The 24,764-nt window shown below is 37.2% G+C and overlaps 1 protein-coding gene and 2 long non-coding RNA genes across 3 annotated transcripts; 1 reads left to right on the forward strand and 2 right to left on the reverse strand.

The window, feature by feature from the left end:
• Positions 1–1,758: 1,758 nt before the first annotated feature.
• Positions 1,759–2,738, reverse strand: LOC121725352. The gene is made up of 3 exons (XR_006035368.1): positions 2,532–2,738; positions 2,255–2,256; positions 1,759–1,770 (listed from the first exon to the last, which is right to left on the reverse strand). It is a non-coding gene; the product is annotated as an uncharacterized LOC121725352 (long non-coding RNA).
• Positions 2,739–7,160: 4,422 nt separating this feature from the next.
• Positions 7,161–8,073, forward strand: LOC121725385. Its single transcript, XR_006035377.1, has 3 exons — positions 7,161–7,219; positions 7,431–7,432; positions 8,060–8,073. It is a non-coding gene; the product is annotated as an uncharacterized LOC121725385 (long non-coding RNA).
• Positions 8,074–22,044: 13,971 nt separating this feature from the next.
• On the reverse strand, positions 22,045–24,469 carry LOC121740510. Its single transcript, XM_042133227.1, has 3 exons — positions 24,461–24,469; positions 23,386–23,401; positions 22,045–22,912 (listed from the first exon to the last, which is right to left on the reverse strand). Exons 1-3 carry the CDS (start codon positions 24,467–24,469, stop codon positions 22,536–22,538), a joined length of 402 nt encoding a protein of 133 aa, XP_041989161.1. The 3' UTR covers positions 22,045–22,535.
• Positions 24,470–24,764: the final 295 nt, after the last annotated feature.

Consider the following 24,764-nt stretch of genomic DNA (forward strand, 5'->3'; position numbering starts at 1 on the left):
GTCTGTCTGTCTCCAGGCTGTATCTCAAGAACCGCTATATCCAGACTTCTGAAATTTTTACAGAATAATAATAATAATAATATCTATGGACGCTACACACCACGTCAATCATCTGGCCGCGTGCTAAGTTCCTGAAGGACTTGTGTTACGGGTACCAGACAACGGAAATATATTTAATACTTTTATACTATAAATACATATATATTTAAGATTTTTATAATAATATGATACACATAATTATTTAATACACACCCATGACCCAGGAACTTTGAAAACTTTGCTTACTTGGCCGATTATTTTATGATAATTGTGTCCAAAAGCGGACATTCGGCCAAAGAATGTAATCACTGATGTATGGTCTATTTGAAATATATATTTTTAATGAAAAACAGCTATTGCCATTAGGCCATAACATTTATATTTTCAAAATATGAAAACAAAATATAAGCAAACTTTAACACTGATAATAAAATTTGTAATATTTTTACAAAGCTTACATTTTGAATATTAAAATGTAGAAATTTCAGCTTTGGGTGTGAAAACTTAGAAAGCAATTTTTGTCTTTAGTTAGACACAAGTGCACCTAGCACTTTATGCACTTAATGCGGGATCTTCCTTTACATCCCACTAGCTTACAGCGAGTTCCAGACCAATATTTATGAGCAGGAAAATGACCTACACCGTCCCGAGCTATTATACTCGACGGACGCACTTCGTCCGCTCGTCTAGTTCTTACCGGTATAGGACTGCTGCTAGTGCTCAGACGGCTCTTAACGGCTGAAATTTAAATCTAAGCTATCAGCCAGCTGTTAGCGAAAAGTCATGTTGCTTTCGGTATACCGAGTACATCGTTGTCAATGGTGTCCATGGCTTTATTCTTGTCCAACTGCTTAATCCGATGTGTGGTATATGATCCGTAAAGGCCACTTCTTTAATTTTTATAAGTCTTAAGTTCAACAAGCATATTTACCCCTCCCATTGCGTGGCTGTTCTACTTCTTTATGATTTCAGGCAGCCTGAAGTACCTACAACCACGCAATGCAGGCCTCTCAGCTTCTAAATGTTCGCAAGCTATCACAATAGTAATCACAGTTTATCAGTTACGTAAAAGGGGTACGAACCTTTGTGGCATAGGCCATCTTGATTTTTTTCAAAATTTCCGAGCACGATACAAGTGTTATATTTGGATAGAGCACACTTATACAAACAAAAAATGTTACATAACATGGTGTGCGGTGTGTGGTGTCGGAAATTTTGAAAAAAAAAAACAAAATGGCCGGCGGCTAGATATGCCAGGCTCCATACAAAAATGTTCCAACCCTTTTAAGTCCTCAATTGTGAACGGTGAGTTAAGGTGGGCGGGGGAGTGAAAACCTCAAATGACAATATTAACGTTGTATTTCTGATTTTAGCCACGTGGCAATATAGCCTCGTAATAATAATATACAGGGTGTAACAAAAATAAGTGATAATACTTTAGGGTGTGTACGTGTTCCTTGTGGTGAGTTCACTGTGACAGTAGCAAAGCTGAAAGACCAAATTTTTTTTTCATTTTTGTATGGGAAAACTCGTGATGCTCGGGTCCTTGCCCATACAAAAGTGAAAAAAAAATTTGGTCTTTCAGCGCTGCTACTTTCACAGTGAACTCTCTCCAAGGAACATGTACACACCCTTAAGTATTATCACTTATTTTTGTTACACACTGTATATTTTAACACTTTATTACAATGCAATGAGAATATTAGAGTTTGACATATCTTCCACTTTTTGCTTGTACAGTATATTTCGGTTGTAACGACGCCGAAGGGACCATGTAAATGTCGTCGCTATATCCGGAGGTCTCAATATACGAAATAATAAAAAAAAAAACAGATGCATATTATGTGTTTACTTATTAATTATTCAAGTATAATATTATACATGGGTCTTATTGAAAAACGTGTTATAGTGCACTGTTTAAGTTTAGTTTTCAGTGCACGCTGTAAGGTGTATTCCATTGTCATAATTCCTTCTAAATCTAAATTATTTTAGCGTTCACCAAATAAACAGAACTGTTTGAGAGTCTTTATTTATTTTTATCGCTTCCGCTGATAATAATTGTAATTGGTTGTAAATTTACGTCTAGGAGCCATATTTACAAGTTTAAGAAACACTAAACTACTCATTGGAATTTGTTGTCTTACTGATTAATTTTTTTCACAAAATGCACATGCTTAGCATTCTTACATGTAACAAGCAAAGCATTTGTTTGAACATCTGTGAACGTAAACAAAGAATAAGAAAGCTTAATAGTTTTATTAACGAGTCTTTGCCTTTGTCAACTGAGTCACAATATCCGCATGGGATTTCTAGGAACCGGTCACAAAGGGGTCATAAAAAAAGTCGCTACACCCGAAATCGTCGCTACATCCGAAGTCGCTATTACCGAAAGAATTTCTTACGAAAGTATGCTTTAAACTCAAGGGGCGTAAGTTTGGCGTCGCTATAACCAAAATGTCGTTACAACCGAGGTCGTTACTAACGAAATCCACTGTATATATTTTTCTGGGGCGTGGTTATGACCTTGGCTGGACTCCATTACAACCCGGTGCCGACTGTCAACGTGAACGTAAGCATTACATTTATATTTTTTACAACCATATCGCATCAGCCCATTTCTCAGATTACTACGATAGTAAAACCCATAACCCTTGAATAGTAGAGCCTGACCACCAGAATCCAGCACAACAATTTTTCCCTGGTCTGAAAAATGAAAGAACACAAGTTTTAACATTTTGTTGCTGACCTATGTAGCGACAGTTATATACAGCGTGTCCCCTATGATTAGCCAGGTGAACTCCCGAAATCTGGGTTAGGTTTAGAACTACTAACACTCTTTTCCTGCTATCACGAGTCACGACCACTACAGGACATTTAAAAACTAGGGTAAGTTTTGCATCAAAACAAAGGATAGAAGTTTTCAAGTTTTTATTGGATATGATTAGGTACAATCTAACAGTGGCGAAGAGTCCATATAACCCGATTCCCGTCGGGTTTATATACGCAATGCAACGTGCAGGCCATCTCCGATAGAAGCCGATAAATTAGCGGGTTATTTCTTCATACAACGATATTTCATAGTAAGCATCTGTCCTTTTCATTCCTGTGAACTGATCGTCATGTTCTGTCTCGTTCTACCACGCGCTAATATACTCGGAAATAAGCCGCTACTCGGCGAGTTATTACGGAGAAAGGTTAATTAGCGAGAAAGATAAACTTCATGAAGTAAAATTATTATGAGTCAAATGGCGGATGAGTATTTATTTGTTACAACTTATTTGTTTTGTGTTTAAATGTCGAATGTATATAATATATTTGTTTTAGCGTTAAAAAGAGTGCAGTGTCGCGAATTTAAATTAATTTGTATTGTGATTTGTTAATTGTGACTCGTACAGCTGAGACTGTTGTCTGACAGATTATTTGCTGTCGAAGGAAACTTCGTTTTCCAAACTTAGTTTTGAATGACGGTATGTGCCATCACGCATACAACTTAACTCAGAAGGCATATTTTCTCAAAGGCATAATTATCAAACTTTAAACTCGAACATTGTTGAATGTAGATGTGATATGTGTAAATAACTCACTTAGACGTCGATAACAATCCGTTTATTGTCCACACACATACACTATTGTCTAAAAATTATGGTCAGCGTGACATTTTGTAGCCGTTTTAAGCTACCGGTGGAATCGTTCCACAAGATCGTTGGAGGCTAGGTGGTAAGCAGTGGTTCGACGATGTTTGAAACCAGCCACCTTGCCTATAATTGGAACAGTGACGATTCAAATTGGGGTCCTCGATCAGATACTATATCGAGAGGGCAACCAAATCTAGCGATCCACATTGACAATAGTGCCTTACCAACTGTCTCCGCTGTGATGTCCGCTATAGGTACGGCCTCAGGCCACCTGGTGAAGCGGTCTACGGCTGTTAGACAGTAGCGGAAGCCATTAGATAGTGGAAGGGGTCCTACAATGTCAATGTGGACGTGTTTGAACCGTTCACGAGGCAACGTAAAAGTTCCGGTTGGCGCTGAAACATGTCGCGTGATTTTTGTGCGTTGGCATGGTAAACAAGTTTTGACCCAATTTCGGCAGTCCTTTCTTACACCGGGCCAAACGTAACGTTGAGCCACTAATTTAGCTGAGGCATTGGCGCCGGGGTGAGACATGCTATGCAGGCTGTGAAAAACTTGTTTCCGCAAGACTTTGGGAACATAAGGTCTTACTGAGCTAGTGCTGACGTCGCAGTATACCTCAGTGTTGTAGCCGGGTTGTTGCATCTTTTGGTCAACATCTTGGGCTTTTGCGAGCTCTTTGAGATCGACTGGACTTTGTAACTCGTTAATTCGCGACAATGTGTCAGCAACAACATTATCCTTGCCGGAAATGTGCTTGATGTTGGTTGTGAATTGCGAGATAAAATCCAGATGCCTGTACTGACGCGGGGAACAATTATGTTTCCTCTCGTGGAAAGCGTAGCACAGGGGTTTGTGGTCTGTATAGACGGTGAAATGTCGGGCTTCCAGCATGTGGCGGAAGTGCTTTATCGCCTCATAAATGGCCAGCAGCTCGCGATCGTAAGGCGAGTATTTCTGCTGGGCCGGGCTGAGCTTTCTTGACCAAAATGCTAGGGGTTGCCATACTTGGTCTTTATGTTGCTGTAACACGGCACCCATTGCTGAGTCAGATGCATCTGTGGTGAGAGCAAGTTTGGCTTCGCAATCTGGGTGTGCTAACAACGTCGCGTTACAGAGACTCTCTTTGGCGGTTTCAAAGGCTTCCAGCGATTCACCTACGAGGTAAACTGGTTGGGTGCCTTTGACTGAGCCAGTCAACAAAGCATTTAGTGGTCCCTGAATTTGTGCAGCATTGGGCAAAAATCGCCTATAAAAGTTCAGCATGCCTAAAAATCGCCTAAGTTGCCTGACTGTTTTGGGCTGAGGGAAATCCTTTATAGCCTGAACCTTAGAAGCAAGCGGCTTAGTGCCTGAGGCTGAGATAAGGTAACCCAGAAATTGCACTTCGGGTGCACCAAAAATGCACTTCGAAGTGTTGATAACTATGCCGTACTTCTGCATACGCTCGAAGAGAAGATGGAGATGCTGTTCATGCTCTTCCTCTGACCTAGAGAACAACAGGAAGTCATCAAGATAGCAATAACAAAAGTCAAAGCCCTCGAGTCATCTCATCCACGAATCTTTGGAACGTTTGACCTGCGTTTCGAAGTCCAAAGTTCATGAATGGGAATTCGAATAGGCCAAAAGGTGTTGTTATTGCTGTCTTCTGGATATCCTCGGTACTTACTGGGATTTGATTGTAGGCCTTGACGAGATCAATTGTAGAGAAGACTGTACAACCTGAGATGCTATGAGCAAAGTCCTGGATATGTTTGATGAGGTACCTGTCCGGGATAGTTCGAGAGTTGAGAAGTCGATAGTCTCCACAGGGGCGCCAACCATTATCTTTTTTGGGCGCTAGGTGGAGTGGAGACGACCAGGGACTCTCGGATGGACGTGCAGTACCGCTGCTCAGCATCAGCTCGAACTCTTGCTTAGCAATTCTAAGCTTGTCCGGGGCTAACCTTCTAGGGGAACAAGAAATAGGTGGTCCGGGCGTTGTTCTTATGTGGTGAACTGTGCTGTGTGTTACGGAGCGTGTCGTGCCTGCCGGTTTTAAAATATCAGGAAATTTTGAAAGTAACGCGTGATATCTAGTGTTGCCAGACGGAATTTTGACGGAACATACGTCGCTAAGCATATTGGCAATATAAGCTACAGATGAAAGCGATGTCGTATTATCTATTAAGCGTTTGTTATGTACGTCTACAATCAATTTGCTTTTACCTTTTATTTATTTATAATAGCTTTCACAACATCAGCAACAATAAATTTCCATGGGAAACTGCGCCTTAAGCTAAGATCTAACTTAAGCTAGAGCTTAAGTTAGATCTTAGCTTAAGCTTAGCTTAACACCATAGGTCTCGATGATACTTCCGTTGGCTGCAGAAAGTTGGAAGGTGGTCTTGGCTCGTCGTTCACGCAGCGCAGATTGGGGGAAAACGCAAACGTCGCTTCCGGTGTCCACCAAGAATTGGACTTTCTGCTGCGGTCTGTGACGAAGAGGCGACCAGTGGATGGTAGGCAGTCGTCAGTCGCCATTATCGACCGCCCTGCGCGTTTCCCGAAGTCTTAAAGCCACACGGTTTGATACATTTGTGCGCCTTCGCACCATACTTGCTGTGGTACCAGCACAGGGGGTACTTGCGGTAATTTGAGTTTGACCTGCTTGAGGACCTGTGCCGGCTACGGTATCTTGGATGATGTTGGTTGCGAGGACGACGCTCCAGCTGCATGGTCAAGTTCCTGACGGGCCTCCTTCAGCTCAGCTATCTCTAAGGCCATGGCCTGGGTACTTGGGCCTGGAACGCTTGCTGCTGCGGTTTGGAGGGTAGGCGACACGATGTCCTGGACTCTGTCTGCTAGGTCTGCGAGGACTTCCAGTGAGCTCGCTGGTTGTGAACAACGTTTGAATGTTGCTCGGCAGACGGCTGCTCCAGATGGTTTGCAGGAAATCGTTTTGCACCGACGGTCCAGCCAAACTTTGTAGATGGCGCAAAAATTGGGATGGTTTTCTATTCCCAAGTTCTTCGTGCATAAGAAGTTGGTGGAGCTTCTTCTCACGGGACGCAGAAAGACGCTTAATCAGCTCTTGCTTCAGCTTCTCGTATTTATTCGAAGTCGGTGGGTTCGTTATAACGTCCTTAACTTCCTTCGAATATTGCGTTTCTAAATTACTTATGACGTAATAAAATTGCGTCGTGTCCGAAGTAATATTAGATATAGCAAATTGTCCCTCAATCTGAGCGAACCATATTTCGGGCTCTTCGGGCCAAAACGGTAGCACACGGCAAATGTCGGACGGTGCAGTGGAAACGGGATCTCGTCCGTGTTGTGTACTCGGACCTCGCCGTGCGCCGCCATTACCTGACACGTTCGATTTTGCAGTATCACTGTAACTCATGATCATAGTCTAGTACTTGCGTTTATCCTGAGCGTCTTCAGAAGGGGTCACCAGTTGTAGATGTGATGTGTAAATAACTCACTTAGACGTCACCGCGGTCGCTTGTCGTGCGCGGTTCCACACTACGTTTTTCGACAACGGCACGGCACGGCACGTAATAGTTTAATTGACGTTGTGCATAATGTTATTAATAGTGTAAGTTTTATATTATTTTATTTAATTAAAATAGGTTTTTATATTACTTTTATTTATTTTTATTTTAGCATTATAAATATATTTTTATACATAATGTAAATATATAAATGTAAGTTTTGTAAAATATTCACCCTTCACCACTGCAATCTACAAAGCTGTCGAATTCCCTACGGCAGCGGTTCCCAAACTTTCTTGGTGTCTGAACCCTTGTAAGGGTAATTTCTTACGGACCCCCAAAAAATAATGTTTTGTCTTTGAGTGAATCGTCTCCATGCGGGTGTCTGATGACATTTTAAAAACTTTAAAAGAGATTAAACTTTCACATATGTTCCATCTTTTATTCGCGTATATCTGTCAGGACCATGGACATGTCCCTGTTTGGACTTCATTACGATCCGGTATTCACCGTCAACATGAACGTACGCGTTACATTTGGATTTTTTACAAGAATATCGCATCAAACCATTTTTTACAGCGTAATGATAATAAAATCCGTAATCCTTGACCAGTAGAGCGTGTCCTCCAGTAGCCAGCTCAACAAGTGTTCCATATTCTGAAAAAGGGTAACAACATAAATAACCTTCGTTGCTTACCTAGACGTGCATTCTTATTACTAGGTTGCATGCCTGCCTGCCAACGAGATATCTCACTCTACATGTTTACTCGATGTTTGATGGTTTGTCTCTTCATCTCTATTGACCCTAGCATGACAAACATTTTTTCTCGCGTAGATCTATTATCGAAATAACACATTTTTATAGAGTTTTGTAGAGATAATGTCGAGATTTTGACAGTATGAGACGAGTAGTTTTTAATTATCTCGAGAGTGAGATATCTCGTTGGCGTATGCTAGGCAGGCTGGTTTCACTGTTTGCCATAGATAGGTTTTGGTGTAAAAACAAAAACAATCACCGCTTAAAATCTTAGCTGACTCAAGCAAAGTATTGCTATACTGCACGATGATCATTGAGAATACGATGGTTGGCGTTGATAATTTGTGAATATAATAAGATTAACCCATTACATTAGTTGTATTTAAGTTTGCCAAAAGCAAGTCAGTTTCATGATTTGCACTGTTAAAACTAAACTGCATAAAATAAATATTTGAGTCTAGGATTAAATACTCAAATGCTTATTTATTATGGGTAACAACACACCGATATAAAACGTAGGGAGGTTTTAAAGTTCTTGATTTTAAAAACGAGCTATGTTTTAGCTAATTTTGCTGAATATTATGTCGAATAAGATCACGCTTATGCGAGATCTTTTGCCACGCTAGCGAGCAACGCGCGACGATACGAGCCACGTAACGTACGTACCAACTGAGATCCTTGACATAATATAGTACCTTACTTGACTTAGCCGGTTCCGACTTCAAAAGAATTAAAATTGGATGCAGAAGAAGTTGAGGTTTAGTCGAATTTTGAAAACTACACTAATGAAGAATAAGATATAATGATCTAAAGATGATGAAAATATAATTTCATACTTTATAGATCATTTTAAGAATATCGTTTTTACCTTGGATGTCGGGTTCAATTTTTTGTTACAAAATTGTAATTTTACTCTTTTTAGTTATCTACACGACCACAAGGCTTTATGCGTAGATACCACTACGAAAGTTAACTCTTCACATTATATTGCTAAAAGCGAAGTTGTGGTAAATGCTTGCAGTTATCTAAGCGATGCTGAAAGAACGATGGCCAAATCGTACCAGGTGGGCGGTGGCGTCCCGATATGCCATTAGTAGCAAAAATTCCCTAATATTTTAAGGCATCGAAAATCATTAGAAATGTGTCTATAAATAGCCACAAAAAAAGATCAATATATTTTGATTTCGTTATGTTCTGACAGCCGGCGATCATTAGCATTCGTTCTATTATTTGGGTAATACTCTAGGAAAAATTAAAATAATTAGAAACGAGATCGCCGAATATACACTTGTAGGCCACACCGCAGTCGGGAAAAAGGTAGTTCTTAAGTCTAACCTCAAAATAATTGTAAACGTTATTAATTATTATAAAAAATCGTGGCTATTTAGACATAATTCTCAAACGGAATTATGTTTAGAGCATAAGAACAACCAAATCTAACTATAGTTTATTTTGGGACATCAAAAAATAAATTCGAGTCCAGCTCCTATACAAGTTTGGCCATGATTCTTTCCAAACTTTTACGTTTAATTCAGGTGTTCTGTTCAGTGCCTTTGGATACAGAGACACCTTCGTATGAAATTTCACTTATTTGTATCATATGCTTGAGTTACTACTAGAAACAACATTTTAACCACAATGTGTTTTTATAAATTTCAAGAATTTCCCTCGATTGCTTACAGATCCCATCATCAAGTCATCACCTTCGTAATGATTGTACCAAATTCGGATTATTCGGATTTATCTATAAGGAGGCCGGAGATCTGATCACCACCTTCGAACCATGGTATATCTTGGTGCAAAATCTAACATTTTGCTAAGATTTACTTGGATTACTTCATTGTATATCCAAAATCACTATGATAATATTATGTTTCCATTTAAATTGAAATACTTCAGATGAATCGAAATCACAATATCATCCAGACAAATGGGTTTTTCAGTATTTTCGAGGAATTCCCTCGATTACTTTTGGATCCCATCATTCATTAAGTCGCCTCTTTTATGAACATGGTACCAAATTCGGATTATATGGCGAAATCGGTCAGTGCTTCTTTGTTCAGGCTACCACTTCAAGGTACAGCTGTTTAAAAATAATTATGTCATCGCAAACTTTATAAATTTATTAAAAAGTATTCATATTCTTCTTTTAGCCACAAAATCGAACTTAATATAATTATAAATCGAAAGGCGAAAGGTAATCCTATCTAAAAATAGTATTAGCAGTAATAAGAAAATGCATCTGCATGAAATGTGTAAGAAAGAGTGAGTTTATAATGAACGGGGTGTGCAGTGTAAGATGTGTGTCTGAGTGCAGTAAAAGAAAATACGTATGGTAAATGATTGCATTTTGAACGACTAAGTATGGTGTGTTTCGAGTGGGTGTTTGTGGATGCGAGTACGAGTGTAAGGGGCATATAAGATCATCATTTATAATTTATATTGGATCATTTATATGGTCACTAGCTGTCCCGGCAAACGTTGTTTTGCCATATAAAGTATTTCGCCCATATCATTTTATTGAAGTGACTAAATAAGTATGTCAGCATGACAACGTCCATCGCTATCACGTCGCACGAACAATGGTCGCCGTCAGTTTCGAGTTGTAATTATTTACTATTATTTATTCAACAAATGCACTTATCAATATAAAAAGTACCCAGTAGCCGATTCTCAGATCCACTGAATATGCACATAAAATTTGGTTAAAATCAGTAAAGCCGTTTCGACACGAGAATTTTATATACTTATAAGATATATCTGATCCAATATAAATGATCATTTGATCATATCTGTGTATTACACGATCATATTTCATTGATCCTATTTTACGTCATATTATGTGGTTGCAATGGCCAATGGAGAACGCTGGCGCTGACAGGTATTCACGGTTACTAGATGTCAGAGAATTCGATTTGTCAAAAGACATCGTCATTTGTAATATTAGTTCTTAAATATTTACTTGTATCGAGAGAAAAATTGTGTATGAAAAATGGTGTATTGAGAAAGAGTTTACAGTAAATTATAATATGTATATGTGTTAGAGTTTATTGTGTCATAATAAGAGTTTAAGAGTCGAGAGAAAAATTGTGTATGAAAAATGGTGTATTGAGAAAGAGTTTAGAGTAAAATAATATGTAATATTCGTTGAGTAGCGTTAAACACGTTATAAATGTCCTGTCATTGACGAATCAAAAATTAGCGGTACATATATATTCTGTGGCGGTACTACGGAACCCTATACATATTGCGCGTGGTCCGACACGCATTTGGCCGGTTTTTTACCTGCCTTTACACGGTGTCACAGCTAGATGACTTTTTTCCTTTTTTCATATGGAAATAGTACACGCGGCGAACTGAAATATCCAATGTATTACAAAAAAAAGTTCTGCAGACCCGTGGTTTTTGTTTATCTTTTAGAAAGTAATATTGAAATGTAAATATTCTTCGACTCTCTTCTTTTTTCTTTGTCCTTGTTCGATATTTATTTATCCTTAAAGTATATTCATCGTAAAATTTTGATTTTTGATTATCAGACAACCGATAAAAGTTTTGTTTTATCTCTTCTCTTTGAATGCTAGTGAAATTAGATGAACATTTATATGGGCACGATGTTTCGCAAGCGATTTTTATTGTTTTAGCAGGTTTTGTTTTTCCTGTGCTGCTTTTATATTCTTCACCTGCTTGTCTTTTTCTTTTTCTTATGTTTCGCTGCCATTGGTCAGGTTTTCTGGTCCTTTTATGCGATTTCGCAGTTTCTTTTTCTAAAAACAGACAAAAATAATTTACTTAATACGTTACTTATCAACGTTATACCCCAAAATGATACCACATTTGCCTTAGTACCTTATAGTTACAATAGACAGACTTTGCCAAATTACTTTGAGATATTTTGGCTTTTTTTTTATATGGGAAGTAATATATCATAGTCAGGGTTCCTTTGGCTCTTCCCTTCGGGGAAGGGAGAACAAGAGGTCCCGTATAAGGGGCTGAAAAAAAAGAAAAAAAAGTCAGGGTTCCCTAGAACATTTGTTTTTATTACTATCAAGCAAATTCGTAAATAGCTTCATTTTGATAAATTTCTTGTCTTCTAAAAAAATCTCGAAAGTGGTAGCTAACAGAGGAAGGATTTAATATTTTGATTTGATGGTCCTAAAATATGGATTGTTCTATTTGTAGGACATTGTTACTCTTAAATTACTATATAACTATTAACCTATCGATGTACAAAAAATCAACTGGTTAGGGTTCCGTAGTCTACCAAGATTTGTTGTTTACAGAACCCTAAAACGGAACCCTAAAATCAGTAGTGAAAAAATTATTAAAAAACCGTGACTAGGTACCGTTGAAAAAACACTTCTGGTATCGGAGGTAATTTTTGACCCCAGCACTGTATGTAACTCCGCTTTCAGCAACAGTAGAGCCACGTACGTTCGTCATTAATATTTATTACTAGATGTCCCGCGCGGCTTCGCCCGCGCAAATTAGGAAATTTACGGAAACCGTACATTTTCCCATAAAAAATAGCTTATTTTCCCCGTTTTTCCCATATTTTCCTGAGTTTCTTAGGTCGTATTAGTTTTAGCGTGATAATATATAGCCCGTAGTCTTACTCGATAAATGAGCTATATAACACTGAAGTAAGTTTTTAAATCGGACATTCCTGAGATTAACGCATTCAAGCAAACATACTCTTCAGGTTTATAATATTAGGTAGGTATAGATTTTTTTAATTATCGCTTCACAAACTCGAGTCTCGATCTAAGACTATGAAAAGTACCAATAACAGAGTCATTATATTGGCTCGTAAGTCATAACCATTGGACGATGCATGGTATTATATGGTAGTGACGATGATGATGATGATGAATGTAATTTGCATAGTAGCATATGCTTTCCGTTCTTAAGGCGGGGATTAATCTCAATCCAAAACTATAACTTTGCACACAACCAAAGACCAAGCGTATACGCATCGCAATAAGATTCATTTTAGCTTAGCATAAAACTGATGTCACACGAGTGGATTTTCTCTATTTTTTCATGTTTTTTTTAAATATCTTTGGAAATAAACATTATGAAACAAAATTGTTCGGTTAAAGAATTTTTGATATAGATTTACTAACAATTTATTCAAACAAAATGTATAATTATCCTAGTTAATACTTATATTTCGATGAAATAGATTTTTATCGGAGGTGAGTTTGTAAATTAATTACAGCCAAAGTATTACGTTTTATTAAAATGTTTATGGTTTAAGGTATTTTAAATATTGTGTGTGTGTATACCTCATATTTTTTAAAACTTCGTTATTATATTGGAACTAGGTAAACCGGAAGTCGCGGAATAACAAATTGGGGTTTATCCTCGCCTTAAAACAACGCGGAAACTCCCAAACTTGTATCTATAAAGAATCAGGAGTTCTCTCAGCACCTTTCGAACCACGGTATACCAGGTATACCTCGGTGCAAAATCTTACTTGTTGGTAGCATATGCTTAGAATACTTCTCACGAAACCGAAGTCACCACATGTTTCCCTATAAATTTTGAGGAGTTTCCTCGATTACTTATGGATCCTTCATCAGATCACCACTTTTGTGAATATAAGAACAAATTGGGATGATACCCTATAAACCAAAAGAAAAATTTTGAAAATCGGTTAACAAACTGCGGAGTAGGACTCAGCTAATCTCAGACTGGCCATGTAAGCATTGTCTATTAGTATCTAAGATTTAAAAAAAACTATTATAAAAGGGTTAAAAATGAATCTTATATCTTTAAACGAGCAATTCTTGTATATATAAATATATGGAATCTCGGAATCGGCTCCGACGATTTTCATGAAATTTAGTATATAGGGGGTTTTGGGGGCGATAAATCGATCTAGCTAGGAATCATTTTTAGAAAATTTCATTTTCATAGAATACCGAGCAAAGCTCGGTCAAATAGCTAGTGAATACTTAAATTAATACTACTTAAAATAATAATTAAGCGTTTCTGGAAATTCTACCCCCAAGGAGGTGAAAAAGGGGTTGAAAGTTTAAATGAAAGTCCGTCATTTCTTAAGTTAAAAAGGGATGGATGAAATTGGGGTTGAAAGTATGTATGAAACTTTTTCAATTTTAAACCGATCGGTTTGAGGCTTTGCATACATAAAGCTACTATGCCGTAGGCATCCCCTAAGAAAGGATTTTAAATAATTCTACCCCTAAGGGGGTAGAAAGAGGATGAAAGTTTGTATGAAACTTTGTCAATTTCAAACCGATCGGGCTGAGACTGTGTATGCATAAAGCTACTATGACGTAGGAATCCCCTAAGAAAGGATTTTAATAAATTCCAACCCTAAGGGGATGCAATAGGGGATGAAAGTGTTTATAAATTTTCTTAGACTTTCGACTGATTGAATTGAAATTATTAAAGATTTGAGTGTCCATGATAAAGACGTTCGTTTAAATAGGATTTTGATAAATTCAACCCCCATGGGGATAAAATAGGGATGATGGAGGATGTTATTTTGAACCTATCAGTACCTAATGGAACGAATTAATTAAGAAATGAATAAGAATAGATTTATTTTTAGCATCACACAATACATCATAATTATAAATCAGTGGTACAGTTCGACTATAATATTAATACAACTTAATTACTATAATGCTGTGACGCCAAAAATTGGCCCCAGCTCAGCAAACGCAGCAAGCAAGCCCGCTGCACTGATATTCTGCAGAGGCCAATGAGTGGTTTCACAACGCAAATAAACTTAACACAAAATATACAGAAAAAAAAAACTAATAATAATAGTAACAAAGAACTAAATACAAAAATTTACATAAACAACGAAATGACATAGGTGTTCTTGTCTTTAACTTTGAAAATAGAAGAAAAAAAAATACAAATTTTACAGAAGGTAAAAAAAGTAATATATAATCTTAAAATGGTGGTTTAAGGTCTGTGTTACTAAAACGTGGTTTTTGACGTTAGAAAATGTAAATAAAAATACATGAAAGGTCTTGAGCAGTTCCAAGTGAAAGGAAATGATAATAAGACGAACAAATAATTGAGTATTTATTACCTGTTGCCAATATTTATGTGAATTTTCAACTATTTAGGGTAAATGACTAGTAGATTGGACAGTACTAGTCATTGGAAAAAGCACAAAAACACCATATTTACTAATGTTGCTTTAAAAACTGACTGTTTTTCTTTAAAAACAGGCGTTCTTTTACTTTAAAAACAGGAAATTTTTAAAGCAACATTAATAAATATGGTGTTTTTGTGCTTTTTCCAATGACTGGTACTGTCCAATCTACTAGTCATTTACCTTAGCTAGCGAAGTTTTTGAGATACAGCCTGGAGACAGACAAACAGCGAAGTCATAGCAATAGGGTCCTGTTTTTACCCTTTGTATAAGGAACCACAAAAAGGGGAAAACAATCCATCTTTGTAATTATACTAGATATTTTAACGCGGACGTCGCGGGCAACAGCTAGTGTTTATATATTTTCCGTCCACAGTTTGTATATATTTGGGAGGAAGATGCCGATGGTCTGCCTTAGGTAGTTTCACGATCCGGTACTGATCGTCAGCATGGACGTACACCTTGCAGTCATTCCTTTTACAAGACCAACGAGACAATCCGTTTTTTACTGAGCATTTGCGATAAAATGCAAAGTCATTCACAAAAAGGGTATGCGAACCATTAACCATTTCAACGAGTTTCCCAAAAACTGAAAAATGTAGAAATGATCGTCAATTTCCTGCTAACAGGATGCTAATACAATTCAATGATACGCCTGATTAAACGTACCTAATCATCCGAGAGAAGAAGGCTTAGAAGATAGTTATTATTTATAATATGTACAAAAAAAACTTCAATAAGCTTAACTTTCCTTGCATCTGAAGCACTCGCTGAACGTGTCGGCATGTTCCGTACTGACTACTGAAAGCTTCCAGCTGGCCGATTCTGTATCGTACATTTGTGAGTTAATCACTGAGTTAGTAACGAAACGGAGGAGTGAGTAACGGAGTCTCACTTTTGTATTCACTTGCATACAAAAGTGAGACTTTCCGTTACTCCTCCGTTTCGTTACTAACTCAGTGATTGACTCACAAATGTACGATACAGAATCGGCCAGCAGATAAGAAATAATACAGTATATAAAGGTCTCAAGTTAGTCTTCTTAGCTCTAGAGAAAATAAGTTCATGCTCGTGTGAGTTTTATTATGTGGAACTTATGGTTACCCTGTTACGACAAAACGATGCAACCCGGGTTACATCGTTTTGTCGTAACAGGGTCTAGGGTAATTTATCTACTCGATGTAAGCTTTGTGTTGATTGAACCCAAAAAAATTGAGGACAAGTTTTTAACCGAAATATTCCATGTATAATTTTCTGTCACCCAAAATGTGGATAAATATTTCTGCAAAACGCTGTAAGCCTGGCTTACAGCGTTTTGCAAAAATATTAAATACTGCATCGTTTTGTACCCGTAGTAGGATAACAATTGCCCAAGTTTGAGCTTATTTTTATTTTTGCAAAACGCTGCAAACTGAGTTTGCGCCTTAATGTTTTATACTGGCAAATGTTTATATATTTTAAGATAATTAAAAAAAACGATAAAATAATGTTCTAATGCAAATTTGGAAATATTATAAGTAATCAGCTCATATAGAAACCATGTACTTATCTACACTGGATAAAATTTGGTAACGAGCTGAAGTTAAAAAAAAATTAACTCATTTTTTGAAAGTTGACGTGTTATACGAGTATACGGCGTTTTGTAGTAACAGTGTATTGGGGGCCACAAAGAGTAATATCATGTAATATGATCAAGCGAAGCGGTATGTTAAGTTGTCAAGACGATAATTATCAACTAACCAATAAATTGTAAAATTTCATCTAAGTTTTATGCGATCCAAATACATTTATCATAAAAGGAAACACCTAGTCTCATTATATTTAAATAAGTTTTTGAACGATGAAGTGTTGTGAAGTGTAGCGGATATAATATTTTTACTGTTATTTTAGGAAATGCAGTAAGTAACAGAAAAAGAAGCAAGAAAAGGAGAATGGAAGTAAAACAAAAACCATCCGTGATTAAAGTTTTTATCACTATTTTTAACAATCATGTTATTTGCTCAAACAGTCCAAATATTTTAATGTAAATTGGAAATCTAAATTAAAATAATAAGGAGGTAATATTTGTTTGTATCAAATAAGAAAACTAAACAGTGCAGCAAAGTATCAAATAGTCTAGCCCCAGGGGTTCCCAAAGTTATTTTGTCCACTGCCCACTTTCAGAACAAATTATATTTTAGTGCCCCCCATAAAATGCATCCAGGTTGAATAAAATTACAAATCACGCACGGGTCCCAGAAAAAAACGCCCCCATTTAACGCCAGGGGGCGTTATCGCAAACTTTGGAAGACTGGTCTAGCCTAAAATAATAATAAAAATAATGTCTACTTCTGAAAGTCCATTCGCACGCTTCCTTTTGTAAAATCTTTCTGAATTTCGCCTCCAAGTTTTACGAGCTTGCTTTAATTCTTGAATCGTTATTTCAGATACTGGTTTTATCTTGCCAATTTGTTTCATTCTTCTATACTTTTGCCTGCATCTCTCTTGTTCAGCAGCCCACCACTGAGGATCACTCCTCACTCTTCTGTATCTTAACCTTTGTGCTATCCTCTTCTTTTCTAACATTTCCTCTCTACTGTTTTTTCTTACGTTTTGGTATTCGTTCTGTACGTGACAAAACAACCGACTTTACCGCGTTTTAATCTTTACAATTTTTATTATATAGAGGCTGAATTTAAAACAATTTAAAAAAAAAAAGAAATGTGTTCATACTTTATGATGAGATATTTTAAGATTAATGCACCTTTTTCCATAGAAAAAGTATCGGATTTTTTTTTTAATTCATTACAATTCCATAGAAAAAGTTTTATAAAATGAAGGGTCTATTTTATTTTTTAAGAAATAAAGAAGGAAAGCACAGTTGAAGTACTTAAATTTAAAAAATAAAATTTCGTAAATTTGCAAAATACTTTATTACTTGCCATAACCGAAAATCGTACAATACCAAGCAATGAGGTGTTTTTAACACATGCAAATAATACGTATTAAAATATTATGTATACGACATATAAAAATAGACATTGTTACAATCTAGTACAGACACACAATCATTATTTGTCGTTGATTAGCAAAATTATGTAAGCGGACATATGCTGCAAGTATAGGTAAAGGTGGCTTTTCCCCGCGGCAAGCGACCCCAACCGACAAAAATTTTAATAAGTAAAATGCCACTTTATAAACTAGGCTATAGGTTTCATTTTCTATCGACATTAGTCTAGCGACCGATGCCGCTGCTGCTTTGTAGTGGCGTAGAGCAAAACCTAAGGGTCAATTTATATTAGCGCAGAGTCGAAGCGCATCGAAGTGAAGTATCAAACTGAACATAGCAAATCCAACCTCAACTCCAAAGCGTTAACGCACACATTACATCTGAGAATTTTAAAAGGCGCGCGCGCGTCGGGCGCATCTGCGCGAATTCGCGCGCATGCGCCCGACCAACGCTGGTACATCTCGCAGAAGTGATATGTCCGTTACGTTCTGGAGTTAAGGTTGAATTTTCTGTGTACAGTTTTTTGGAATTCGCTTCGACTCTGCTCTATTATAAATTGACCCTAATAGCCTAGTTAATCGAGTAACATTTTATTTGAATTTTTATCGGTCACGTTCGCTTGCTGCGAGGATCGGAAAGTCACTATAATAGATCAATAAATTTCGCTACACTGCTGACGCACCGTTTTTCAGTCGTTTCACTCACTTGAGTAGATCTGGGTATTAGACTTAAAATCTCATCTTTTTCGTAAAATACGAAGAACGCATATCGTTATCGAACATCTTGTATTTAAATTTTAACCCAGAGTGAACCTTACTCCAGATCTACAGAAGTTGATTCTAAGCTAACTCGGCCAAAAGTAAAGACATGTAACAAAAAAAAAAGAAATTCGACTGTCTTACGGACTCAATCACGGCTAGCATTGTTCCTACTTCCTATTATCTGCCGTCTCATAGATTGAGTACCATTATCTAAAAAAGGGTCTCTTAAGACCCTAATCAATCATGATTTCTAGAAGCAATAAATGCGACAATCTTATTAAGTGGTAGACAACTTGTGCTCTTTGGCCGAGTATTTGTAGTAAAAGCGGCAAATGGTTAGTCAGCAATGGACAAAACTTGTATGGCCTTAATAGGAAACGAAGAATGAAACAGGACAAACTAAGATCTGCTGCTATTTGTCACAAATGTTGGCATAGTCAATTGACTGTTGTAAATGAGTGAAAGAGAGGGTAGCATTCTGTCGCACTGACCTGTATAATACACTGGACAGGCTATGCCGTACAAATTGACAGCTATTTTTTGTGTCGATTTGAAGCGCCGCGGTGAGCGTACTGTGAACTAATTAAATAGAAAATTGCAACCGCCATTTGCAAAATATTAGTTCCAAGTACACTCGCTACTGCTTTCACATAGCAATCAGCGCCAATATGGTGACTTTCAAATAGGAACATTTTGTTGATAGTAATCGCCTGTCCAGTGCATTATAGAGGTCAGAGATTCTGTCGTCTCCTGTCGTACTTGTTGTCTCTGTCTGCTACTATCAGGCTGTCGGTCGGCGTTGCAGTCGGCTTGCGGCCACCATATGAGAATGGACATCGTGAAACAAATATGAAGTATGGGCTTTATTACACCTATCATGGTGTGGCAAAGGCCCTTCAAAAGGTTCCTCAAAATACTACACATACAATGACAACCATAGGTTAGAAAGTTTTGTATCATTCTTCGTTCATCATAAGGCCGTATTTTTCTCAGCATTAAGTCACAATATAATATAGTAAAACGAGATCGAGTACATGAGATACAAGTCACCTTATGGGCAGTCTTATCATTCTAAATTGTATCACAAACCTAATACTGGACACGTCACAGTTATTAATTATTATTATATCACACCAACACGTATATTATGCACTTATTTATTACATACCAATTATATAGGAATCAATTTTCGATTAGATATCGTGATATGAATTTAATAGAAGGCGTATATGCTTAGAAAATATCATTCATAATAATAAATTTAATAACCTAATGATTAAAAAAAGAAAATCCGGCAGCAATTAACCCAGTGTCATACGACGGAAAAATAATCACATACCCGCTGTACATATTGGGCCAACGCAATGAGCCAGAGCAATGGGCCAACGTGTAGAGTACGGAATGTCGCTAGGAACATAAAACTTGTCAAAAAAGAGTAGACGCCGAACATAATTTTTAAATCACATAAAAAGTACAAAAACCGTATTATTGGAAGTAAAAAATGTGTCGAGCATCTATTTATTAATACGTGAGCCAAAAACTTTGTATCCCTTTTGACGAAAAATGGGGAAACGTAGGTGAATGAATTTTTGCACAGTTATAGTTTATATGGTGAAGGAGTGCATCGAGCTAATATTATTTTGAAATTATGCGTTTATCATAAAATTATTTAACAAATAAAACATTACACACACTACACTACAACACACTACAACACACACACTAGGATGTTGAAATTGACAGATTTTTGAGTGACAAGCCTATACATACGAATTATACTTTTTTATTTATGGCTGAAGTCTGTTGACAACAAGGTGACAAATTGAAAATGGATTATAGTTTTTTTTTTAATGAATCTTAGATTAAATATTAGACAATTCTTACACGGCCAGGCTGAGATCAGTCCCAGAGACAAGAGTTGAAAAAATATGATAAAGTCAATATTTTTTTACAAAATATGGGTAGTGGTCCTAATGCCGTTGAAACTAAGGTCGAATTTCGACCATTGGGCGATCTCTAGTTAATATTTAAAGTGTACAAACTACAAACGTTATATCTATGCGCAAACTGCCATTTGATCGTGAATATATTTTTTATTTCAGCGTCTACTCTTTCTTGACAGACTGTAGGGCCAAGGTGTCTACGCGGTGACCTAATGCGCTGGTGCCTGGTTTATTGCCTTGGCCCAATGTGCACACTTGCACAGCCGGCTTGACGGCTTCACTTGTCTAACAAAACTTCCTGACAAAACACTATTTTATTTTCGTATACAAAAATAAACCGCACACGTCTTAATGAAATCGCTGCCAAATGTGTCTACTATAAGACATTTTTTTAATTAGATTATACGTCACTATCAGTCTCTTCTCACGAGTCGCTAAACAGTTCAATCAAATTACGACTTATCATTTAATTATTAATTGCAGTCTTGTCGTTGTTTGGGCAAGAGAACTAGAACGAAGTGGTTTTTAAGAAAGAAAAAGAAACCCCAATAGAAAGTTTTATCTCAAAAGTGTAAAACCTTAAGTTTTAAAGGTCGCCCACTTTATGTCCAGTATGAGGGGCGACCCACATTAGATTTTTTAAAATCTTATTTCTACAAAATACCGTACAGATTTCTAAGTATCACAATAATCTTACATTTTAGCTGGTTCATCATAAACAAGTTGAGATCATTATATTATTTGTAATACAATATTAATTTCCAACCTTGGGTTTGTTAGTAACGCCTATTAAATTCATATAACACGCATCAAACTAAATAAAAAAAACACAGACATTATCCTAAAAGGCACTTATGACATTACGATATGCAATACGAAATATATGGTATAAAAAAGCAGTCTTTTCACATTCGGAATAACGTTTCGGTATATAGCACAGCCTAAAATGTTCACCATATTTAAAAGCTAGTTGTTAACCAAAAGTCACAATCTCAGTTTTATGGATTTTAAGTATTAAAATGATTATCCGAAACGAAATTCCGTGTCACCTCGCTCATCTACAGTGCAATTACGCCTAGTGCTGGTTCACCTTAAGAAATAGGTTACTCGCACGTAATCAGGCATCGGTTCAATCCATCTGATTGGCAGGCGTAGACTGAAGCCAGAATGATGAATGAATCAGTTTGCTGTCAGTCTTGGACTGAGCGTGTAGCAGGATTTTCCATCCAACATTCTGGCGTCAGTCTAATTATGACCAAACTGATAGACTGAACTAATAGAGCTTGTAACCTATCCCTTAAACGATAGAGCTTGTAACCTATCCCTTTAGAGACATTTTCATAGCTTTACTTTAGTGAGAAAAGTCATCCTCACACAGAAATAGGCTATATCTGCCTTCACTGCCCGTACCCAAGCTACGCAAATTCAGTCAATAATTAATAAACTATCTTAGTCTACAAATATAAATGCAGTCAAGCTCAAATATAAGCTTTAAGTGAAACCATTTTAAAGTAAAATATGTTAAATTATTATTAGAACTAAAACATGGCGCTTTTGTTTTCAAAAGTAAAGGTAACTCATTTTTCGACGCAAAAGTCCGGTTAACTCAAAACCATATGCATTATAACAAAAACCTTCAAATTGTGATAAGAACTTATGAAACCAATACCTTAAACCTAATTTAGTCAAAACTGTGATGTTGGTCACAAAAAAAAAATAGGAACATACATAATTTTAAGTTGCGCATTAAAAACTATTTTATCATATTGGGTATACGTGGTAAATGCGGTGCAAGTGAATCTAGTGATCAACAAACAGACTGTGCGCTATCAGGTAATCCTGGAGAGGAGTGAGCGGGGGAGGCTGGTGATTGACCATGCTCGGAGGTGGGCGGGGAGGGAACCCATTCTCTTTATTATGACGGTAGACTCCATTGTAGATAGGTGGATTCATGAGCCGCGACTCCTTCTTGACGCTCGGCGGATGGCTGTGAGCCACGTTAGCCTTGAGAACCTCCAGTTTGTCGGTGATGATGAGGTGGGCCTTGCACTTCCACTTGGATCCATACGCTGTGCAGCTCCAACGGTGGGCGTTGCTGCGAGCCTTCAGATGCTTGTAGAAAGTGAAGTTGTTTAAGCGCAGGTTGACACGCCCATTCGGACGAAGGTAGAATTCGACTGCAAGAAGAAAACCCTTTTAGAACAGTTCTTAGCTCCTATTGTAATGTTAGGACTATGGCGCTTTGCACACGACGGGGCGGGGCGGGCCGGTCAATTTCGCCGCGAACGATAGCAGAAAGGGAATCCTATATTACCAACGCACACGGCGGGCAAAAAGACCGCGCCTCATGTGCCCGGAATGCACTGGCAGCGCGGCATATCCGCGGCTGCTTCGCGGACAAAAAGCCCGCCCCGCCCCGTCGTCAAAGCGCCTATAGCGGTCAAATGAACACAAGCATAACAAGAACATACTTGGATAGGTAATAATCTACCACCGCACACGTAGGTATAAACTATAAAGTCGGGCTACTAGACTCTTGCACTCGAGATACACGAAAAAATATTACGAAATATTCTTGCGTGAGTGAAAAAGACTGGTAGCGACTAGCGACAATCTAATAGTAAGTATTCGGTAGCCCGGATATACCCACCTAATATGAAGACTGTCTATGAAACACATGAGAATGGGATTACAATAATGATAAAAACAAATTCAGGTTAGTGTACTATTTATACGTAAAGAAGTTTTAAAGCAATAACATAACTTATTATAATAAAATAAAAAATAGTGTATAACGTATAATTAACTAAACCATAAAAAAATGTATAGACTATTTGCTATGATTTATATTATCTAAATTGCCTAAGTATTCATATCTATCTTATATCTTTAAACGAGCAATTCTTGTATATTAGTATAATTGGAATCTCCGAATCGGCTCCAACGATTTTCATGAAATTTAGTATATAGGGGGTTTCGGGGGCGATAATTCGATCTAGCTAGGAATCATTTTTAGAAAATGTCATTTTATTCGTGTTTTATCGAATACCGAGCAAAGCTCGGTCAAATAGCTAGTATTTTTTATCTACAACTAAATGTATTGTATGTCTTATTAGTATAGGTATTTCCTTCTTGGCCTTTTGGCTAAGATCAAAGTGTAGGTAGGTATCAGACCTATGACATCAACTGTCTTTTAACAACTTTCCCACCTTCGCTTGGACGAAACAAATCTTAACAACCTGGAACAAAAGTATGGAATTTATATATATAACATATTAAAAAACATTGCTAGTTTTGTTTGTTTGTACTGCGAAAACACAATATGATGTTGTCGATGTCATGTCTCAAAAATACGTATTTTAGTTGGATGTGTGCTTTTAAAAAATATACAGACGAACATATAACCTCCTCCTTTTTGGAATTCGGTTAAAAACTCGAACGCTCTACTGAATAAAATGTACTATATATTTACGCAAATATTTTAGGTTTGCTGTCGCGGTGTTTGTCTGTCATATTCATTATGACTTTTCCAATGTGCCAGACAATTGAATAGTTTTTGGCTGTGTAAATATTTTTATAAGTTCTTACTTAGCTAAGGCCCAAGGTCACCAACGTCTGTTAGAGTTAACAGCTTGTTAAAATGTCATGGCTTCTCTTTTATTATATGAAAAACGAAAAAGATAACGTGATACTAATTCGAGCATGAATTATAACAGTTTACTCACCTTAGACATTCATCGATAATACTTCTTTATGTTCTCAAAGGAATAAAAAGAGGGCGGATGCGTGTGCTCAGTCTGTGCTCTGATGACCAGCATATCCTTGGTCACGTGGAGGAAACCCCGGCAAGACCTGGAACCCATCTGGGTGCAGCTCCAACGGAACCCATCTCGGAGGATCTTGTGCTGATAGAAGGTGTAACCGTTAAGCATCAGCAAGTTTTTTCCGTTACGCCCTTTAACCATCAGCACTGAAAATAAACTTTAGTTACCCATCAATCAAATAGTTTGCTGACCCGTTCGCTGCTAC

The sequence above is a fragment of the Aricia agestis genome, chromosome 3 (assembly GCF_905147365.1).
Source record: "Aricia agestis chromosome 3, ilAriAges1.1, whole genome shotgun sequence".
NCBI classification, from domain to species: Eukaryota; Metazoa; Arthropoda; class Insecta; order Lepidoptera; family Lycaenidae; genus Aricia; species Aricia agestis.